This window comes from Bemisia tabaci, chromosome 2, assembly GCF_918797505.1.
Source record: "Bemisia tabaci chromosome 2, PGI_BMITA_v3".
In the NCBI taxonomy this organism is placed as follows: domain Eukaryota; kingdom Metazoa; phylum Arthropoda; class Insecta; order Hemiptera; family Aleyrodidae; genus Bemisia; species Bemisia tabaci.
In genome coordinates, this window is record NC_092794.1 from 56794899 (window position 1) to 56818520 (window position 23622).

The 23622-nt window shown below is 39.1% G+C and overlaps 1 protein-coding gene across 1 annotated transcript in view; it reads left to right on the forward strand.

Annotated features, from left to right (window-relative positions):
* Positions 1-4425: 4425 nt before the first annotated feature.
* LOC109030013 (transmembrane protease serine 9) overlaps positions 4426-23622 on the forward strand; it is a 32134-nt gene continuing 12937 nt past the window's right edge. Inside the window, exons 1-6 of the mRNA XM_072296429.1 lie at positions 4426-4560; positions 13780-13885; positions 15556-15718; positions 16730-16935; positions 17716-17918; positions 18875-19054. Coding sequence (XP_072152530.1) covers positions 4486-4560; positions 13780-13885; positions 15556-15718; positions 16730-16935; positions 17716-17918; positions 18875-19054 — 933 coding nt within the window. The 5' untranslated portion in view covers positions 4426-4485. The remainder of the gene's footprint in view (positions 4561-13779; positions 13886-15555; positions 15719-16729; positions 16936-17715; positions 17919-18874; positions 19055-23622) is intronic.

Here is a 23622-nt window from a genome sequence, read left to right on the forward strand (position 1 = left end):
AATCAATTTTTTTTTCTACTACAGGCTCGACAATAGCACTAGAGATGATTGTGGTCAGGCAAGTGATACCATTCTTTTCGATCGGTTAAATCTTTGCTCTTTTTCATCAAAGGAACAGAAATGTTGTATCAATGGTCATAATATGATATGGTGCGGGATGATTTAGCTTATTTCCGTAGAAAAAGTCCAAAGAAAAGTCGAAGAATTTGGTTAAATTTGCATGGGACTTTTTAAATGATGTTCTATCGGTCGGTGTAACTTCTCATCCATCCGATTTGACGACTCACTTTCTTCAGCTGTCTGCAATGCGTACCTGACCTTTGCTGCAGACTGTTAGAATGTCGGTATTTTCTCCAAGACAAACTATGTTGATGGAATAAAGCGGTCAAGTGTTGCTAAATTTTCTTGATATTTTATAATACTTTTTTCTCTATACTTCCTAATTACTGTAAAAAATTCACTTGGTTTTCTGTATTTAAAAGTGTTTTTATCGAAGTTCATTAATGTGGGACGACTCTCACCTTTAGCAGTGCCATATATCGAGGTTGTAAGTGGGCAATCACATAACTCGATTTGCGACGTTGCAGACTTCCTGTCATACTTTATTTTTTATACGGAAAACTATTCAACGGCAATTCTTTAAAACTGCCGTGATTTTTCTTCTCTGTGCGAAAAAAATTCTGCAAAAACTTCAATGAATGATGTGAATTTTTCCTCCTTTAAAAAAATAACATATAAGCGGAGATGTTCATACACCGCAAACGAGATATGTGATTGCGGACTTACGCCGTCGATATGTATCATTCTCTGGTAGGAATATCATTACTTCAGCATAGTATAACTGAATAAGAGTAATTAAAAAAGTATAATCTGCAAAATGATTGCCTCTTAAACTGCTGTATCGATATTAAGACATAAAAAAGTGATCGTGTGGAAGAAAAGAGATCTGACTAGAAAAAAAAAGAAGAAAAAAAATTCAACTGAGAGATTGCTACCGCTGCTTACATGAGTATTTTACTAACATCTTGACCGAAAAACCTACAGAAACGTCAAGCTAAACCCGAGTTATGACAGCTTGATGTTTGGATAGGAAGTCAAAAAGCGTCATTTTGAGAGAAAGTTATTTTTAGCTTCCGTTTGCCATGTTCGAGATCCGAAGTTGTTGGATAAAATGCAATTTTATGCCTTCTATTGGCACATGAATGACCTAAACCGCTCGCAACTTATCCTTTGGGACACAAGAAAGTGTTTGCCGTCGAAAACTCGGACTCAAGTTCTTCGACGCAACATGACACAAATGATGCCCTCCTCCTCCAAACATATCTGTCGCACACTGAGGTTCCTCCTCCCACAAGGAGTCTGCAAAAATGAAATTTTACTGTGATTTTTTCCTTAGTTTTATGTTAATTTACATTAAACTTCCCACCCGTTAAGAAGAAAAAGAAGAGGAAGAGAAGATGGAGATAAAGGAGTAGATTGAGGAGGATAAGGGGAAGTAGAAGAAGAAAAGGAAGAGGAAGAAGGAGAGCTGTAGAAGTAGCGTAGTCACAAGAGAGAGGAGAAGAGAAAGAGGAACATGAAGAATCAGTGGAAGGAAAAGAGGGAAAAAGGGGAAAATCTAGAAGCGTCTGTCATTAATTTTGTTACATGTATTTTACGAAAAGCTAGCATCAATTCAAATAATGAAAAATCGTGCAAATTTTAAAGAATTCCTTGCGCGAAATTGGTGGAATTTACAAAAATTAGCCCCATATGAGTATCCTTTACCTTTCTTCTCTCGCAACGTAACCCCCCTCTTCTTATGATATTAATACGGGCAGTACCTTTGCTAAACATGTGATTCGATATAGATCCAAATTTAGAAACACGCAAAAACAAGAATCAAGGGAACAATCTGCGAAAATCAAAATTTTTCGACTTCAGTATGGGATCTGTTTTTGCCTACCTCATTCAAGTGAAAGAAAATTATTTGTTGTTCCCGTAAAATCCCTTTTCGTGGAATGAGCTATACTTACACACGGTGAATTTAAATTCCCCTTAAGCATACTCTTTTGTCAAATTTTTTTTCAAAATGTGTTGAACATTAATACACAACACGTTGATACAGTCGTATCTTTACAATGAACATATCAATTAACTACTGCGACAGTCCGACTGGCGCCTTCAATTTGAAGAATAGGCAAAAACAGCTCCTACGCGTTGATATAGTCGTATTCTTCAAGATGAATATATCAATCAACTACTGCGATGGTATGGCTGGCGCCTTCATCTTTGAAGAATAGGCAAAAACAGCTCCTAAACGTTAATATAGTCGTATTCTCCTCAATGAACATATCGATCAATGTTTTCCTTGCGAATTTCCGATCCTGTTTCATTTCTTCGAAGGAATTTTCGCAACAACTTCATCGCTTAAAATTCTCATGAGTATTTTTCGTATAGAGTAAAAAAAAAAAAAAAAAAAAAAAAAAAAAAAAAAATCATTCACGATTAAAAGAGATCCGCTCGAGAGTTTTTCAAAGTTGAAACAGGAATTTGGATGATTTGGACGGAAAATGAAATCATCTCGTTACGTTCAAATGGCCGACACCGGGGATCCAGGGGTGTCCCTTGGAGCGAGTCGGGAGAGCAACTGTCCTCATCCTCTGACTTATGAAGTTGGCCTTTTCATGAGTCAATTTTGGTATATTTTTATACGCATTCTAGAGCATTTTCGGAGTTACTTTTCGATCTCTTCCTCCCTAAAATTATTCGATCCTCTATGAACAACTTTTGACCCCCCCCCCCTTCTTCCGAAAATTTGCCTGAGATCACGTATTTTCAACAAGTCGGAATAATTTTGTGAGTAAAAGGACGAAATTTTAGGTTTACTGGTTTTAAAACGAGTAACACTTGGGTGATAAGAATATGCGATCGGTTCTAATATAAAATTTGAGGCTGAATTTGAAAAATGGGACAACAGTCTGATTACATTCCATGTGAGGATTTCCTGAGATATCCCGCGTCGCGGCATGCAGCGGTCAAAACTCGCGGGAAATTCGTCGCCCTTCTGACGTAAGGGCATGCTTAGATTTCCACGTGAGCCCTATCTTTCATAGAACTCCATATTTTCCGCGGCTCATGTGGAAATACATATACCCCTTTATGTTACAGGGGCAACGAATTGTGATGCTGTGCTGAGGAAATAACGTCGTGCAAACACTTTGAACGTTGCCAATTCCTTTGATTAAAATCGAATTTCCAAATTTATGGAATTCTCAGGGAGAAAAAGAAAATAGGGGAATTGTTTTTCGTTTTGTTTCGTCCTTCTCCTTTTTCTCACCGACATAAAGGAAGCACGTTCAAGGGTCCGAGCCTGTGCAGGGCTTTTGCCAGGTAGAAAGTAAGTTGAGCCCAAAAACAATTGGTCCTTTGTTGCAACTCGAGAAGATTTCGGAACATATTGGACAAGGATGGGAAACTGATTAAAAATGTATTTATTCAATATTATTTTTCGGAGATTTAGGAAATAGTTTTTTGACGATGATGCTCCTAGTGTTCAATAGGACTTTTCATGCATTAAAATCCTCAGAAATGTTCAAGAATCAATCTCTAACCCTCTCCGGCGTTCTTGCCTTCTCTTTGTTCCTCGGTTTTTGTCAGAAAGCGAATTTTATTTTGAGGCTCGGAGCTCCTACTGCGCCCAAACCGCGCAGCCGCCATTTTATTTGAGTTCAAAACTTCCGATTCGGTGACTGACCAATCGCAATGTTGGTACGTGATTTTGGTACCGCCTTGCGGGATGGTCTTAAAAAAGCTTAGATCTTGGAAACCAACGGATCTGATTGGTCGAATCTGTTTGCAACGGTGTCCTTTACTGTGCTGCCGTGCTAAGGAAAACACCGGATGAACCTTCGGGCGTTGCCAAATTTTGATTGATAAAACACAAATTCCCTGGTAAATTTATCGATATTTTTCTACCAATTTTTCAGATAATATTGTTCGCAATTTCACTTACAGCTCCGGAAAATGTCAAGGAAAAATATTCATAACTTGCCTCAAAAGTAAACATTTTACTGAAGGCAATTTGGCAGCTCTCGGATGTTCATACGGCGCTCTTCCTTAGCACAGTAGTGTTGACGATCGATGGGCCAGTACCAGCCAGAGAACAGAACTTCCCGAAGAGATTCAGAACTTTTAAAAAAAATATTTTTTTTTTATGCTTTTTGGCAACGTGGGATGGTTCGCTCGCTGCGTTTTCCGGCGACGCAGCGCGGCAAAAATAACGTCTTCAAATAACTCGAACGGGCAGGAGCAAGGGCCCGGACGGAGAAACGCTCTCATTCCGCGGACCCAGAGTGACGTGTGCCGGGAACCAGACTCACAGGAGGGCACGGGGGGGATGGAGGGGTGGCAAGAGGGGGGAAGGGGGACGCACGACAGTTGATCTTCGCGAAGAGGACCGCGTCTCCGGCTAATTGCCCATTCTGTTCGCCTCGGTCTATTAAAATGTCCTTTCGTTTCGGACTTGTCGTTTGCCTCACTCTTATTAGTTGTTCCGCCGTCTTTTCCGCCAAATTTTCCGTAAGTCTCTTTGTTTTCCTTTCGCTTTGCAGCAGCCTCGAGTTTCCCTTCGCGTCCCTCGCGAAAGGACGCACAGTGGATCGAGTCAATAGAAGGGGTCGGACAAAATTTGGAACCTTTAAACGCTTTTATAACTCCGTTTATACAAGACTTTGAGGTTCTTAAAGTGGTTCCATTGATTTTCTCGTGAAATTTTCCTTCTAAAGCACCCCTTAAAATTTAAAATATGACGAAATAAACATCAAAATTTCCAGTTTTGGTCAAAAATTTTATGTCCAACCTCTCTAATTGACTCGATCCACTGTGCGACACCGCGTGTGCTCGCTGAAACCTATCTTCTCAACACGGAGGAACCTAACTCTATGTCAAGGGTTCAAAATTGACTTCAGTGATTTTATGTTTAACGAGGACATTGTCGTGCAATATTTGCTAAAATATGCTGAATTTTGCATGAAATCAGAGGAAAAATTAGTGAAATTTTCAGTCTCAAACTCCGAACAGTTCACTTGCAGTTCACTTTTTTTTAATGAGAAACGACGTAATGTGCTTATCTGCTTCAGTGCCCTCTCTATGAGATGCGTGATTGACCACTAGAAAAGGTTAGAAACCAAAAATCACCACACATTATTACCTATTAAAGATTTTAATGAGAACTCGATGGGCTTATTCAGAAAGAGATAAATGGGGAATTTTTGTCCTCTCAATTTAAAAATTCCCGCTCGCCCAGAAGCGTCAAGTCTATTTGATCGATTTTGGCACTGCACCAGGTATAGTTTCAATATTCTTAACAATTAAATACAAATTTAAAAATACGACTATGAAATCGGAGCGCGAGAATTATCCTTAAGTAATTCAATCAATTAATACAGGATTTCCAAGCTGTAAAATGCTCTCTTGTAAAATGTTCCCTATATGTATAATTTGGTAGGAGTCTGGAGCTGATTGGAATAATGAATTTAAAGGACTGTCTACACTATTTTGAACTAAAATGAAAAATCTTTTTTTTTTTCTGTTGGAATCATAAAAGACAGAATATTACATTCAGTGAAAATGTGCGGGCTCCTTTAACATGCTGAATGATGAGAGGGAAAGGACCAACCTGAACTAAATTCTGCAAAGAAGACCTATTATTTCTGGCTTAAAACAGAATCTACATGTAAATGCCCAGATACACACGGCGATTGATCGCCGCGAGTGAAAGACGAAAGCCAATGGAGAGCCTTGATTTCGATATATCGACGTCAATGGATCGAAATCAAGGCTCTCCATTGGCTTTCGTCTTTCACTTGCGGCGATTAATCGCCGTGTGTATCTAGGCCTTCGGCAACATAGTCGATCTTCCGCTCAGATAGGTGCTTTTATGGCTATGCCAGGGACAGTAATTCCGTACCGCAAAATATAGTTCAGACGTAAGTATGGCAAAATATAGTTCAGACGTAAGTATGAGCAAATCTGAAAACTCTCGTACTTAGCAAATTTCCATAGTACGAACGAATAAATCTAAAAAAAAATTCCCTACTTTTTAACTCCTTTTTTCTCTGCTCCCAAAATAAGCATAGCGCACGCCGGAGGTAATCTAGACCTTGCCGAACAAGGTAGCGGGTGGAACGGGCCAAATTTTTTCGAAATTTCAAAGCATCCAATATTTAGTTTGAGTCAGCTTCTTCATAAATAATTAACAGATATGAGCAGCTCCTCTACTTCTTCCCTCCGTTCATCCCCTATTTCTTAGTTCCCCTTTTCCCTCGCTTTCTCGGGCGATATGGGGGAGGGGGGCTTACGCCCCCTACGCCCCTCTAGAATATCCGCCCATGGAACACGCCTAAGTTCGCCATTTTGAATAGGGAAAGGATGTGTAAATGCGCTATAAAGAAAATTAGAAGGGAGTAAGCTGAAAAAAATCAGAAAATCTCTCGAACGTAAATTATGGAAGGATGGTTACATTTGAGGGGCTTGGAGGACAAGGTGCATGAGTGCAATTTTTTAAAAAAAATCGAAGCGTCAATGATTTCAAGTAAAACTAGTCTTAATGCATATTCTGCAAAAAAGTCGCTTCCAAATTCCAATTTTAAGCATCAAAAAGTCATTTTAAACTTTCTCTCCGCCATAAGTATCCATGTGTATTCGACTTCCATGTGTGTGTGTAACTTTTTCACGTTTTCTCGAAATAGCAAAAGCTGCATTAATTCGCCTTGCCTTCCAAGCCCTTCATTTGAAGTTTAAAAATAGCAAAATATTTGGATGTTCAAGTTCAGCGAACACAAATCGGGAAGAAACACTATTTTCTCAATAATGGGCACCTAATCGCAGCAAAGCTTCATACTTCTCAAGCTTGAACACTAACAGTATATCTGAGTTTACTCGTTCATCATTAGCTCATGCTGTCCCGTCGGATGCAGAAAGTCACTTTAGGCATTTTTATAATAGTCGAGCCGCCCTGATCATTTCTCCACGTCCACAATTCATAGTTTCTCATTTGGCTTCATTCTGGAACATTACCGTAGCGGGAAAAAACCGGAACTCTCATTCTGTGAAGGTAGTTGAACGTTGAAAGTTGTCATGAGTAAAATTAGCGCCGCCAAAACCAGGAGCGCGCGCTTCGTCGCCCGCCTCTGTACTTAATGAAACAAAAGCTATTAGAATAACAAGAAAAAAATTACTCGCTCACCGACTCCCCGACGATCATACACAGTGGCGATTCTTGGAAGTTGGATACACTGTTTTTCACCATTTAAATCCATTATACACTGGAAAAAAAAAACACATTGGATCTAGAGTCCAGACTCTTGAAAACATCGACAAGAAAAAATACTCTTGATTCAATCGGATTTTTGCTTGAATCAAAACGAAATTCGCTTAAATTAAGAGGTTTGGTTCTTGATTTAAGCTAGATTCTGAATGAATCAAGAGTACTTTTTCTTGTCGATGTTTTTAAGAGTCTGGACTCTAAATCCAATGTGTTTTTTTTCCAGTGCATGTATGCGGGGCTTAGCGCATGAGTGCAGTTTTTTTTTTAAAAAAAGGGGGGAAAATGATTTCATGTAAAACTAGTCTTACTGGATATTCTGCGAAAAATTCGCACCCAAATTCAAATTTTTAAGCATCAAAAAGTTAGTTTGAACTTTCTCTCCGCCATAAGAATTTATGTAATTTGGAAACTTCCAACACGTATATATCTCTCGAAACAGCAAAAACTGCACTTATGCGCCTTGTCCTCCAAACCCCTCGTATACATCAATTTCAGGTGAGGTAGGATGGCGCTTACAATCGATTGTTTTACACACGTTTAGTGAAGTATAAACAGCGTTGCCATATTGCAAGAATTTCTATCAATCGTAAAACTGTGCAGATTTAATCTGAATCAGCCTATAACTACACCTGACGTTGTTTAATTTCCTCAAATATTTTTTCCTACTAGAAAACGAGGCAGCATATCTAGTAGAACCCCATGGGCCAAACGCACATGTAAACAAGTTTATGGCAGAGCTCTTCAATTCTACACTTACTGATTTTTTCAGTAGCATGGCAGTATAGACGATCTCCTTCACTATATGATATTGAGCACTAGGGGATACAGGGCCCCCGTGGATTAACCTGAATAGGACGGGTTTATCTGTAGACTAATTCCTATTGGTAGTCACGAAAACCATGAAAATCGACCCGGTAGACCTTCAGAACGAATTGTGACAAAAAATGTTCTTTTAAATTGTTCAAATTGCAGGCTTTCAACTTAACCACGGAATTAAAAAAAAACGTGGATCATATTTCCAAAATCCGATGGAGCGCACCCATCTAGGCATTATCACCATAGCCGCAAAATCATGGAATTGGGTCCGGTTCGAGTACCTGTATAGCGAGAGTATAGACGGATGTGAAACTCCAAAAATCCATCAGGTCTTCACTGATGCCTCCGCGAATAAAGTTAGGGCCCGGAAATGCAGCCAACCTATGAATTTCATTTATCCAGAGCGATTTACTAATACAATTAGGGCCGAAGAGGGTAGCCAACCTTTGACTTCAAATTATCCAGAACAATTTAGTATTGCAATCGTTACCACCCGTCGTTTGTAAAGCACATATTTGACTTGATTTTTGCATTTTACTCATTTTTGCGGAGAAATGCTCGATTATGAACATTCTTGGCCATCTTGGTTTGATATTAAAATCCGAAGCTTGGCAGTGAAGGTTTGTGTGTTAGAAGGTTGGCTATAAGCCCTTCATCTAACGAGCTGTGTATACTCTCTCTGTACAGGTAACTCCAGGTCCAGCGGGTTGGTTATTGAAATTGATAGACAAAGCGATAGACAAAGAAAACATAAGGCGTATGGAGCGATTCTGTTGGTTGTTGCTGGTGGTTCTTACGGACTAAGAGGGAAAATGATGGAATAACTGGCGGGTCTCTTTTCGGTTGCCGTTAGTCCATGACTTAACTCCTTTGTCCATCGCAACCACTCGCTTCCACCAGTAGGATCCCTCCATATACTTTTTGTCTCCTTTGTCTACAACTTTGTCTACCAATTTCAATAATCAGCCCGCTGTGGCACGCTAGATCAAACTGCGCCAAAATATTATAATGTATGGGATCAGAGAGCTCACAATAATGAAATGATCGAAAGTCATATCCGGTTTGATATTTCGCGGTTAACATGGCAACACGGCCATTTTATCTAAGCCTCAGTGACGTCGCCAAGCGCCGGCGGCATTGTTTCTAGTGGCTTAGTGCGGACCTGAATTTCTGCCTGAGCCTTGTTGTCCGTATAACTCCATGCGTTTCGGGGCTCATGTGGGGATAGAGATACGACATTACGTCAGAGGAGCGGCGATTTGGAGTTGGATAGGAAACGCGAAATTTCCAGCTAATCAGACTGCGTCTCGGAGTCAGAGGCGACCGAGGAATCGGCCCGACCACGGCTAATGACACCTAAATCGCGGCCACTGGCCAGGACTCAACGATCAGCAGACGCTCGTAAATGAATCAGCGACCCCTAATTAAACATCCACGAGGCATAAACCACGTAACCGCGCATGGTATCCTGATGACGGTGAGTGGTTTTCGGTCGACGGGGTTTAACATCTACTCTGCCGTGCTAAGGAAGAACGTCATATGAGCCTTCGGATGTTGCCTAATTCCCCTTGATAAAATATGTAATCTTCATGATATTCATGCACATTTTCCCTTGAAATTTTTAGATGTTTTAGGTTGAATTGTGTACAGAATTGTCTGAAACTTTTGGGAAAAATTTTCGCAAATTTCCCAGTAATTATGATTTTTATCGAAGGAAACTTGGCAACGTCCGATGGCTCATATGGCATTTTTCCTCAGCAAGGCAGTCAGTACTCTTCTCGTCCCTCACCTCCATCGAGCAGTAACTCCAGAAGTGAAGTTTAAGGAAATGGACGGACTAGAGTCTTGGTGGAACATTTTATTAAGCTAATCCTCAGTTTCTTCGTAAAATTATCGATGATCATCCAAAAGGTTCTTAGAAATTGGACCATATATTTTACAAGTAGGGACCATGATTTATCGACAGGGTTGAGTGGTGAATTCACCCAGGGAGAAGGGGGGGGGCTAGGACTCTCACTTCATAAAATGAAATTGTAACTCCTCTTGCACACAATTCGAGTTTTTTTTTTTTTTACAGAGAAACAGGCTCTCCTAAAGATTTGGGGGGATTTAAAGTTTGTACGAAAGGGGATTTACTTCACTTGATTTAAACAATGAGGTCACTTAAAATTTGAAAGGCACATACAGTGGTAAAAATGGTGGTAAAACAGTGGAACGAGGCATACAGAGGAACGCCCCCCCCCCCTAAAGATTTGGGGGGATTTAAAGTTTGTACGCAAGAAGATTTACTTGACTAGATTTAAACAATGAGGTCACTTGAGATTTGAAAAGTACATACAGTAGTAAAAATGAGAGCTCCGAAAAAAAAAATCAATGTCTGAGAAAAGGAGAAGATTGATGTATGTACTTTAATAGATTTCTAACCGAGTATACACTAAGATAAAAGTCTCGTAAAGTAAGTATCGTTTACTCCGCTTCTCTGAGATAAAGAACGACCTAATTCCAAATCTCAAATTTTGAGAGTCAATATCGTGACAAACATCGCTCTTCACGATATGTGCCGCAGCATAAAGTATCACAGCAACATTGTGTATTTAACACAGAAATGCCACATAACCTAAAAGAAGGTCATATTATTAACTTGTACGAGCTTTATGTTAAAAAGAGCTATTTAATCTCCGCGAGAAACGGGACATACTGTGCCAAATGCCCGAGAGTGACATTTTGGCACCACTGTATGGAAGACTGTTCAGAATATGTTAAGCAAAACAACATTTGTGACAGTTTGAAAATGTTCGCGGTTCCGTAGATTTTGAGAAAAATCTATTAACGTGTCGTGACCTGCTGTATTGTCGCCCCTCTTACGTAAGGGCATATATCTCAGTTTCCGTGAGAGCCCTGTTTTACATATAAATCCATGCTTATTGGGGCTCTCGTGCAAAACAAGATACGCCCTTACGCCAAAGGAGCAACGATATTCAAGACCGAACATTCAAAGGCAGAGCCAGCAAGTTTACCACACTGGTTTTCCTCAATGTAAACCTGAATTGAATGATCGATTCTTGTCGGAGTGCCTGACAAACCCCCCCCCCCCCCCCCCCGAGAATCAATACATTTCCGTCGGTTTAAATTGAGAAAAAACAATGTTGCCAACTTACTAGACCCGCCAATATTACTACTGTGAGAGTAGTGCCGTTATACACCCCCGTAAAGGCACAAAAATGAACGAAAACTCTCGGCTTACTTTCTAGGGGTTTAGAGAGTGTTTCCTATATCAAAAACTCAAATTTCGATTTTTTTTATCAAGTTTGACAACTTTACTGTTTTGAAAAATGTGTGTCCGCGCCGTAAAACCCTTGCTCGTGAGTAGTCACACACATTAAAACGTATTTGAGCACTGAGCAGGTTGTTCAAATTACTATGTATTTGTACCATGAGGGTCGGAGACATTTTTTTTGGATATAGTTAACTATTTCACGGACCACTCACGTTTTTTCATCTTTTTTCTTTCCCTTTTTTGAAAAAGAAAAGTGCTCCTATCAGAAAAGTGCTTGAAAAAGTAAGGCGGTGGGTATCTCGAGCTTTTTTAGTGCCACCTTTTCCTGTTCTTAAATGTGTTGAGGGAAGAAATAAAAAACGCGGAAATATGCCAATTGCGTTTTGGCTTTGAGTGAAAGCACAAAATGCATAAACCTAGATCTTTGAAAATCGGGGAATGACGACAGAAGCATTAGGGTCAACTCGTTAAAAATCGATTAATTCACAAATTTGCGCGAAATAGTGGACAGAAGCCATGGATGCCGAATCATACCAGAGATTTTTGTTCCTGGGAAGAATAGCCGTTGACTTTACATTACGTAACAAATTGTGCATTAAGTAGCGTATAGGTAATGTAACGTTCATGGATTAGCTTCCATTGAATGTATGAAGACGATAAGAGGCAGTCATAGTAGCTTTTGGAAAAAAGAGTTTAAAGTTCAAGATTTTCATTGATTTGGGAGCCTCGCATACAGATTTGTTTCCTTTACGCTTTATTCAAGGACCAGTTTTATACGGTATGCAGACAGAAGGTCTACAGTAAAAATGTCCACAAGCAGAAAGTCTACATTTTTTGGTCTGCATTTACAATGTCTAGAACTAAAAAGTCCACTACGAAAATGTCTAAACATAATAATATCTTCTAAAAAAAGTCCATACACAGAAAGTTCACTTCTGAATGGAATAGGTGGAGTGAACTCACATCTGTTACTTTTTTAGTCGTATCTATGGAGAAGAATCATCGTGTATTCATTTTCCTTCAGTAGATACGTTATACATATTTAAACATTTACTTTTTTCGGCATTCTAAAAGTATACTTCTTGATTGTAGACATTTTGACTGTAGACCAAAAAATGTAGACATTTTTTGAGTAGACCTTTTTTTCGTAGACCTACTGTCCGTGATTCTATTATACTATCCATACCTGACGTTTTCAAAACATTCACTCGCACAAGGCACAGCGTGCAGGCTTTCAGTGACGTCACCAGTTTACATGAAGGTAAAACCGCTATCACGGCCGCTTGATAAGCGACGAGTATGTCACTTATTACGGGAATGAGCGAGTCCCGGAAGATAATCCGGGTTAACTGCAATGCCGCAGAGGGTATGCACAAACGTATCTCAGACAAGTTATTCTGTGATAAAAAAAAGTAGGATAGTAGAGCGAAATTCTCCCCTCCACACAAAAAATCCAAACCAGTGTCAATATAGATTTGACAGACAGACAGGACGCAAGGGAAGGTGGGAGATATATACAGATAATATAAAACGTAACTCAATTGCAAGGTTGCAAAATTGACTCAATTCGATGTCTTCAAATACCTTATATGTAGCTAAAATTGTTTTGAGGATAATGAGTTAAGTTTATCTTCATCACTTGCAAATCTGCTCTCGTTCTTATTTGAAACAGCAATTACGGTGAAATTCGTCCACTGTATTTTAACGTAAAATGTTGATGAGAAAACGTATATTGTGGTGCTTGATTTCGCGCCCTATCTTGTGGTCCATTACCTTGTGGATTCTAAGTAGAATAAAAGTTCAAAGAAAGATATTCTGGTGTGAATCAGTAATTCAACGTCTTTTATGTAAACTCTCTTTAACGTTATCGAATTCTACGCACAATTTCGATGAGACTCACTCTTTGGGTGATTCACTTATCCTGGCAATGAGTATTCCTTCGGCAAAAACACAAATCCAATATAGAACTTCAACGCAAGGATACAAAAGATAACTTACGCACTCATTATTAAGTCACGATTGATCATTTCGTCCACATCATTACGTTATCATTGGGAAAAAGCTTACCGCACATAGGGTATTTCGAGGAGACTTAAACGCTGGGGTAGAAACGACAACTCGACCCATTAAGCTGCATTTTTGAACGGCTACGGTCAATAGTGGCCAATGTCCATTAAAAGCCTTTGATGGCATACGCAACGCACCTGTTACGTGGTCTCACACCCCTCTTAAACAAATATTTAACGCTTTTCTCAACCCCTCTCTCTTGTAACTAGAAAACTCACTGATTAGCCTCAGTTTTTTTAACTTTTCAGGAGTATACCCCTCTTACATCTGTGGATATACATATTGATATTGTGTTATAATATTGTTACAGTTAAATCCAGCAGCTCGGAATGACACGGTGCAGCAGAAGATCTTTAATTTCCTTGCTAGGAGTTCAACGACAATCGCTCCGTCCAAATCAGAACTCTGCGAGTGCGGTAAGCCACCTCCAATGCTTCTACTAGTGCAACCAGTAGCGATCCTCGACAAAACTGCTTTATACCTTCATTGATTTCCAATGAAAATATCGATTCAAACTGAGGCAGCCTGTTTCATCTAAATTCGACTGTTTTACGTACATTTAAATGGAGGCAAAACAGTGCCTACGGCCAAAGTGCAAGAATCACCACTGCGTATAATCATGAGCTGTCGAGATATATATTAAATTATTCAACGGAAATATTAATGCTTTTCCCCAAATATTCTTGTCCATTATGTCTACATACAGGATAGTAAGTATTGAAATAAATTTCTCCATCAAACATTCATGAAAGTAAAATTGAAGGTATCATAAATTTCCATGATTAATTCACAAGAGAGAGAATTCAATTGTCGTTTACGACGGCAGTTTAGCTTTTCCGCCCAATTCGAGTGGTTTTCTCTTTTCCGCCCAGTTGCGGCGATTATCGTTTCCGCCCACTTTCATTTACAATCACTTATTTTCCCGAGTATGCGGCAACGTCGCACAAAAATCAAGAAATTAAATAAAGTAATTAAATTAGGAAGAGAAGAGACCAATAAAATCACAAAATCCCTCACCATTTGAAGATTATAATGCCAACAGTACCGGTTCTGGATCGTCTAGGTCGCAGTTTTCTAATTCCGAGTCTTCATTCATCGTCAACTTTGAGGGTAGCTTCTTAAATTCGGCAATCTCGGCTAAAAATTGTATCGTCGTAATGTACTTATATTTGTATTATGCATCTGTCGTGCAGAGAACCTCTTTTTGAAAATTTCATTTTTTTTCATCGAATTATTCATCTTCAATAAAATAATGCTTTGTGAAGTTTTAAGTTTTGATAGTACCTTCTGAATATCTGGATGGCTGAGGAAATCTTATCAGCGGCAGTACTATTCCTCCTCATTGCGTGCCCGCACAGTTGCCAAATTGACCAACAAATCATGTCTGCGGAAATGAAGTGGGCGGAATTGATACTTTGAAAAGGGGCTGAAAAGGAGAAAGTGGGCGGAAAAGAAGTGCAGCCTTTACGACAAAATGTTGAAAACATAAGGAATCCATTTTCCGACTTGCTCCCGTCTTTAGGCCTCCACAGTGTCACAAACGGTAAAGAAGATCGTATTTTCACCGATTTCAAAGATTATAAAATAGGATTGACTGGGGAATTAGGGGTACATCAGGGAACGACGGAATGAGAGAGGGACAGGAATAAAGGGATCCGGGAGTGAGTTGATCAAAAATTATAAAAAACGTTGAAACACTGAAAAAAACAGATTGGATCTAGAGTCCAGACTCTTGAAAACATTGACAAGAAAAAGGACTCTTGATTCAATCAGATTTAAGCTTGAATCAAAAGGAAATCCGCTCAAATTAAGAGGCTTGGTCCTTGATTTAAGCTTAATTCTGATCAAATCTGATCAAGAGTATTTTTTCTTGTCGATATTTTTTAGAGTCTGGACTCTAGATCAAATGTGTTTTTTTTTTTTTTTTTTTTTTTTTTTTTTTTTCCCAGTGAACTGTTTAATTTTTTTTTACCGTTTGTGACATCTATGAGCCAACCTGTCTTGACTCTCCCCCAGAAAAGACCCTAGAATGATTTAAGTTGACTAATATAGGTGGAATGATATAGGTGGGGTAGTGTTTTTGCAGGATGCGGGATCCGGAACGACGCAGGGAGGATAGTCGGAGGCCAGGAGACGGCGACCAACGAGTACCCGTGGATGGCCCGACTCAGCTACTTCAACCGTTTCTATTGCGCCGGCACACTCATCAACGATCGTTACATCGTTACCGCCGCCCATTGCGTTAAAGGGTTAGTCACAATAATCATTATCCATATATCCATAAAACCTTTTTTTGAACGCGCTCTCTCCTGTTGAATCTGCCATGTGGATTGCATTTTGCAAAAAGGAACCACTAGCATTGCAATGATGCTAAGATTGTGCGCAACTTCATCTTTTGCAATAAAATTGCGAAAATCGTGAAAAACTATGAAATTTAGATGGTAATTTTTGTCTTAAATTTACAGTTTTTAGCGAGTAAAATAGAAACTATTAATGGATGATCGGGTTTTCCCTCCAAGACAAAAGAAGTTGCACAATCTCAGCAACATTGCAATGCTAGTGGTTCCTTCTTGCAAAATGCAATCCATGTGAAGGAAGAGTGCCGTATAAACATTCGAGAGTTGCCGAAGAGCAACTCTAAAAATGGCACAATTTCAGACCGCGGAGATTTTTCTGGAACCGCGCCTTAACGATACCTTATGATACCTTAAGACTCTGGTAACAATTTAAGCTTAAGTATACCAACGGTGTTTGAGTAATGAGGGGGCGAAGTTGCCAAATTGCCATCATCTTGACAGCATTTTCACAGCAAAAACGACGAGGAAAATGGACGAAAAAGTTACAAATTTGATGGGTTTTGGCTTAAATGTTCTTATTGGGCCCCCATGCATATGACTGTGTTCAGTTTCAACAATTTTCGCCGCACAGTGGTCCAAAATGGGGGAAATCCTGGACAAATCAGGATTCTAAAATAAAACTAGCTCTTTCTCTTCTAAATGATGTTTTGAAATTGTACAACCGAAACACGCGTGGGTTTCGAGTTTAGCCATCAATTAAAACTCCCCAGTCAGGCCTTTCTTCAATTGAAAAAATCGGAAAAGTCGATTTAATATTATTTTAGAAATCCTAAAACTTGGCTCTGTTTCTGTGAAAAAAGGAAAAGCGAATAGAGAAGGAAATTGGTAGCTTCAGCTAACTAACGAGAGAGTGGGTTCCTGAAACCGCATAGTCCCAAATTAACAAGTATTAATTTGTTGCAGATTTATCTGGTTTCTGATTAAAGTGACGTTTGGAGAGCATGATAGATGCAGCAGCACGCGAAAGCCGGAAACGAGGTTTGTCCTCAGGTCAATAGCTGGCGAGTTCAGTTTTACCAATTTTCAGAATGACATCGCCCTCCTAAGGCTAAACGATCGAGTGCCTTTTACGGACACCATCCGTCCTATTTGCCTCCCAGCAAAAGAAGGTAAATCTAATGATTTCATTTCATTTGAACGTATGAGAATCGGTGTGTTGTACATAAGAAATACTCAGTCAACCAAAGGCGATTCAGCAATTTGGCAACACCTGATTGCTTCCATTTGAACCTATACTGAATATATAATCGATTCTTGTCAGAGCACCTGGCTCCTCCAAGAATCGATACATTTTCTTAGGTTTAAATGAAGAAAAGACCATGTTGCCAATTTGCTGGATCCGCCAATTGGATCATACGAACGGACAAATCGTCCGCTTTAAAGTGTTATAAAAACATATTTTTAACTTGCACAACATTATTTTCATGCAATTTTACGTGTGAGAAGTTTAAATATGCAGTCAATTTTTTTTCTTGCACTGAAAAACATCTCAAAGGAATCGGCAAAGGAAGCCGTACTTAAAGGTTGTATAGACATACCGTCCACATTCCAGGCCCAGAGGGCTGTTTCTGGGTATATCATCCGGAGCAGTTGAGGCAACAGTTCCAGCATCCGGAACTTTCGGCCTCTGAGCCCGGACCGAACGGTATGTCTATATAGCTCGTAACTTTTTTTCACTGTAGATTGTGAAATTAAGTGTGAAGATATTCCCGATTTTCTAATCGATGTCTTGAGCCATTTGCTATCGATACCACGATATTCTTTTTCACTCCAGCAAACGTTTTTAATGGACTTACTTTACTTACATCCAGAACTGATACTTATAATCTTAAGTCATTTGTTTAATCGGTTGATCACGCCTGATGTCACTGCTACTTCTGTCCGTTTAGATGTTTCCTACGAGAACATAGTTGCCATAGCGACTGGTTGGGGGACGTTGGCGGAGAACGGGAAAGCGTCGTGCACCCTGCAAGAGGTCAAACTACCCTACGTGAACCACGAGCAATGTGTCAATAATTATCATAACACAAAAGTAATCACCGAACACATGATCTGTGCTGGTGCAGAGGAAGGACTCAAAGATACTTGCCAGGTGGGGCTACTTTGCCATTATCTCATGTCGTTGATGGAGGACGTAACCAATCTGGAAACGCCGCGCGCCGGCTTCGATTTTGCGGCATTTGACCACGGCCTTATTTCATTTGGCTTATATTTCAACAAAATTGCGGAAAGATCTTAAAAACTTCATAATTCATTTTTATTTAAAAAATCTGATATTTACGATGTGTCTTTGAATGCGGCTTTGATATTGCGGCATGTAACCGCCGCGCCGCAACCTTTCATTTCGCTTAAATTCCAGCATAGGTAATGGGTCAGTTGTGCTCGTCACAGAATCGTGTTTTAATGCTTGATTCTTGCAAATTAGCTAAAAATAATAAGATCTGTCCAAATAGCAAATTTCTACGTTCAATATTAACCAATAAATCGCCCTTTGAAAAGTCGAGGTTTTGACGTCATCCACCCCGCGCGGTAGTGACACCCGTGGTTTCTTCCACCTTGCTTCCATTAGTCAGTGACGCACTGGTTACTGAACGTGAAACTTGGATGGAAACAAGGTGGAAGACACAAAGGATGTCACTACCGCGGTGGATGATGTCAAAAACCCGACTTTTCAACGGGCGATAGGTCGGGTCAATATTGAACGAAGAAAGTTGCTGTTTAAACGGATCTTATTATTTTTGGCTGATCTACAAGAATTAAACATCAAAACACAATTCTGTAGCCAGCGCAACTGACCCATTGTCGAAAGGTTTTTTAATTTTTTTTGTTTAAATTCATTTTTTTAAAGTCAAAAATCTATTATTTACGACTGTGTCGTGTCTTAGACTGCGGCCTCAATTTTGTGGCATGTAACCGCCGCAACCTTTCATTTACCTTAAATTCAAGTAAAAATGCTGTCAGATTTTTAAAACAATTTTTTTCTCTTTAAGTATGCACTTATTTAAGTCGAAAATCTTGTATTTACGACTGTGTCTTCGCCTTTTGTAGGGTGACAGTGGCGGGCCTTTAATCCGCGTGAGGGATGACAAAAGATACGAGTTGATCGGGGTCGTCTCCTTCGGTTACGGCTGTGGACGGCCCGGGTACCCTGGCGTTTACACGAGGGTCAACCACTACGTCCAATGGATCAAAGAACACACTAGAGAAGGATGTTATTGTGCTGATGGCTGAACTTCACCATTTAATTGTGCCAGCGATAAGCGCTTACTCACAACTTTAGCTCAAAATTCAGTAAAAACAGTAGCTGAGGATAAATCAGCAAGTCACACCAGGTTTCGCTTGCTAAATACACCGTTAAAATTACAGTTGTGAAATCCGGAGTGGAATCCACTCTATGGACTGATTATTAAGTTGTTATAGAATCTTTTCTTACCAATTTTTCCAAATTGTTGATACTTTTAGCATCAAGGAATTGGAAACATTGGTAAGAGATAGGTTCTATAACAACTTGATAAATATGACCGATAAAGTGGATAAAAACAAGTGGGACTGATTATTATTGAAATTGACAGAAATAGGAGACAAAGAAAAATAGAAGGGTTCTTATTATTGGACGTTAATGGTTCCAATGGACAAAGGAGGTATGTAAGTAACAGACTAACTAACGGCAACCTACTTAGACCCTAGAGACCCTAAAGTTAATTCATCACATCCCTCCTTAGTCTACAGCAACTATACCCCTTTCAACCAATAGGATCGCTCCATTTTCCTTTTTCCTCTTGTGCCTATCACTTAGTTTATCAATTTCAATAATCATCTCACCAGAGCCTGTTTTGCTTCCTATCAATCAAAGTCAAACGAAAATTCAGCGGAGCCTCCCTTTTTCCGGAGTGAGATACGTTCTAATGAAGCGCGTTTCACTTTTTATTCATATGACTTGGGTTTTCATGTAACGAAAGAGGCTCCGCAGTGAAATCTACTCCAAATTATACTCCAAGATCTCTAAGACTGCTCAGTGTCGTAAAGCGCTCTAGGGCGTCCAGGAATGGACGTATTTCTGCCAAAGGGAATTATGTGTATTTTGACGTAAGCCCTGTCATGCATGTAATCTTATTGGTCTCAGGGCTCATGTCTTAATGGACATAGTTCCGTTTGGCAGAAATACGTCCAACTGGCACACTGCATGAACGAGTGGCATGAGCTTCACTCAAAGCAACTCTGAGAGGAACAGCCCAACAAGAAATGAATCAACCTCAATATTTTTTTTTTTTTTTTTTTTTTTTTTTTTTTTTTTTTTAAGGATGGTAATTTTTTTGATTTGATTTCTAATAATTTCGATCAAAATTATGTGATATTTAGGAACATTTTCGGAACGAATAATTTTTTTTAACCTACCTTAACCTTTAGAACGACAGCCGTGATGATAAAGGACTGTTTTGCAAAAGGGAGCCTTAATTTCTGGCACATCCATTAAAACACCTATCTGCACTGAAAAACTAATGAAAAATATGTTGTATCTGAAATTATGAAGAAATTGTGGTCCTTTGTTGCAAGTGCGTGTATTCCACATGTTATTGACAGAACAAGAAAGGGTATGTAATTTTCAACCAAAAAATGTATAGTGCAAGAATTTGAGACTGCCACTTAACGAGCGAGCCTTTCATATAAATTGTATTTCATTTCCACCGTTGTTTCTAGACTTAGGAATTCTATTTTTACTGTATAATAACGAAATATTTTCAAAACATCCATTCATTCAGTTTCTTGTTTAAAAAAGAAACATTTATCCACTTGAATGTTCTCTCGTAAAATATTTGTTATGCTCAGGTCGTTTTCGACTTTAAAAAAATAATAAAAACTGTGTTGAAAATTGGCGTATTCAGGTTTTTGCTCGTTCTGCACTGTCAGTTTTTCTGTATGTTAGATGCGGAGCAAAGGACAACAGCAGAAGATAATTGGTCGTAATAACGATAGAAGGAACTAAATTCAAATACATTCTTCAAAAAGAACTAGCTGCACTGGACTAGTGTGGATCGTAGTTCCTTTTAGCATGCATACGTCTAACTGCACACGTACTCATGCTGCTGTAACAGTCTTTGCCATCGATGCGCCACAAAAAGAGATGTGCATTGAGAAAAAGAAAGGGTAGTGAAGGACAGAGGAAAGGGGAAAAAATCCACAGTGCACTCAAGTTGATAAGTTTTGCATACTAATCTACCCGCTGTCCTTCGAGCTCCTCCAATAATGTTCTATAATTCCCTAAATGGATGAAATTACTGATGTCTCCCAAGGCGAAAATTGTGTTAGTCCAGGGGGCTCTCCAAACGGCCGACAAAGAGGTCAGTTGCCAGACTTTCTAAAATACCAAAGTATGGGGATTTTGAAATTAAAGTCTTACGTATTCCTACTGAGGGGAACTATGTAAAAAATAAATTATTTAAAGAAGAACTACAAAACGCTCATTGTTCATTTCGATTCAATTATTAACGATTAACGATATCCCAACAGCACGAGTACGTCTAATTTACTTTTTTCGCTTTTCGGAATTTCTCGTCGAATCGTGCCTGTTGTTTTGGTGGGACTGTATATTTATACATGTGTATTCGGTGAAGTTAACATTGAACACGAATAGAAAAGAGGATCTGTTCGTGAATGCGGATTTTCGGTATTTATTCCGAATCAACTCAAAATAGAATAGTCTACTACGCACAACCTACTGGGTAGAATAAAATTGCACGACAATCCTATCGACGCACCACATATCATTTTTGTTAAAAATACCTACATCCCAAAACGCACAATTTCTTTGGCAATATTACGCACTTTCAAATGCACCGCCAAAAAAGACACTTTTTTCCTGTTCACCAGCAGTCAAATTTACCCGGAGAGATATGTAAGCTAATCCTTTCCTCAATAATAGATACCATATTTTTTGAGGAGCCTGAGACAATTGTAACAGGAGAAAAACAAGGGGAAAACGGGATATGAGGCTAAAATACAAACACTTAAAAGACTTCAGACGTTTCGACTCATTACATGAGTCATTTTCAGTAGGAAAATCAATTAAAAATTAAATAACATCAAAGGAAAAATCTGAGACCTACATTTTGGTGGCCAAGACCCGAGACAAACAAATCTAAAAATGACTCAGTTTTGAGTCGAAACGTCTTGGGTTTTTTTTAGGATTGTATTTTAGCCTTGTTTCCCTTTGTCCTCCCTTGTATTTCTCCTGTTCCTATAAATAAACAGACATTATCTCCCTCACTGTTTTGAATTTTTATTTTAATTTATTGATAAGCATACTTTTAAACGTTCAGGTTAGAAAAAATCTCTATCGAGCGAGTGTTTCATCTTGGCAACAGGGAAGATTTTCGCGAGACAATTAATCAACTCATCGGCGGCGCAAGTTGGTGAATTTGCGAGTCATATCTTTTCCTGAGGTCCCTAATGGACTCACAACTCGTTCCCCGCCCGGAACAACTCGGCAAGGAACAACTCCAATGTGATGAAAGGAAAAATAATCTGGGCTTCTGAACTCGCGGAACTTTTAAGGGTTTTAATTAACAGTTCTGTCTGAGATTAATACGGCGTGAACGTGGAAAAATTGACGCCTTCGCTTTTTAAAATGTTCAATCATTTCCCGAAGAAGCGCAGGTAATAGCCGACGTATTTTTCAGACGAGCTCAACTTTTTCAGCCCAATAAAAGCTCGAGCTAAAGTTTTCCGCTTTGTACAGTAACGAAAGACAACTACGGCCGAGGATTCAGGAGGTATTTTTCCTTAACTTCTTGCAATTATTGCCATAAAGTTTTAGTTTAATAGTGCATGTCTGCAGGCTGCGTCTTACCGCAGCAGCGTGTTTTAATCGAGCCTCTCAGTCAATCTTGAAAAGGGAGAGGGAATCATTTTATATCCAATTCGATCCACCACTTTTGGTTCAAAATCATCCTTCCCAGAAAAATTTTAAATATATTTTTTTTTTATTTATTATTTTAGTGGGTCTCTAACCTAGTCTGTCAGACTCCGATGGTGCGACTTCTATATGTGTTGGATGATGCCACATTAGGAATTAGAAGAAGGAGAAAAAGGAAGAGAAAAATGATGAAAGTAAATTTTCTGCCCCTGTTTCGACAAGAACTGAAATAGTTTCATCAAGCCTAAATGTCATTTTTGGATCCTTTGGAATACCATTGAATTGGAAAATTCAACCACAGACTAGTATTTGACGTCTAGTCACAGTTTGTATCAGATAATCGGAAAAAGAATCATGGACGGAGATGATACAGTTGTCTTAGATCACTAGCCATTTTATAAATTCTATTTTTTTCTATTACCACGGTTAAAATTGAAATATTAATCCACAAAAGGCGTTAATCAGGTGTCATTACAGTTTCATTAAAGAATCGAAAGAGCGATTTAATACGTAATATAGCGGAACGCCTTCATTTTTTAAAGATGCAACTTAAGTACCATTTGAGCACAATATAAGTTGCACGCTGGCAGGCGTTGGTTGCCCGTCAAAGTTGCGACAGTAACAATGACAACTTCTCATTGATAACATCTTTCGAAGCCACATTCACTTGACTAATTGTTTATTGACATGCTAGATGCTACACACGGGAAAAAATTTTCAGCAATAAATATCCGCACCTCAAAAAATCAACACTTAAAGCCAAGATTTCCGACCCCGGCTGCCTCAGTTCGGTAAAATTGCCAAAAGCTCGAAACATATGATGCCAAACTTTCGGCATTTTTTCCCAATTACGACAGCCGGAATCGAAAATCTTGACACTATG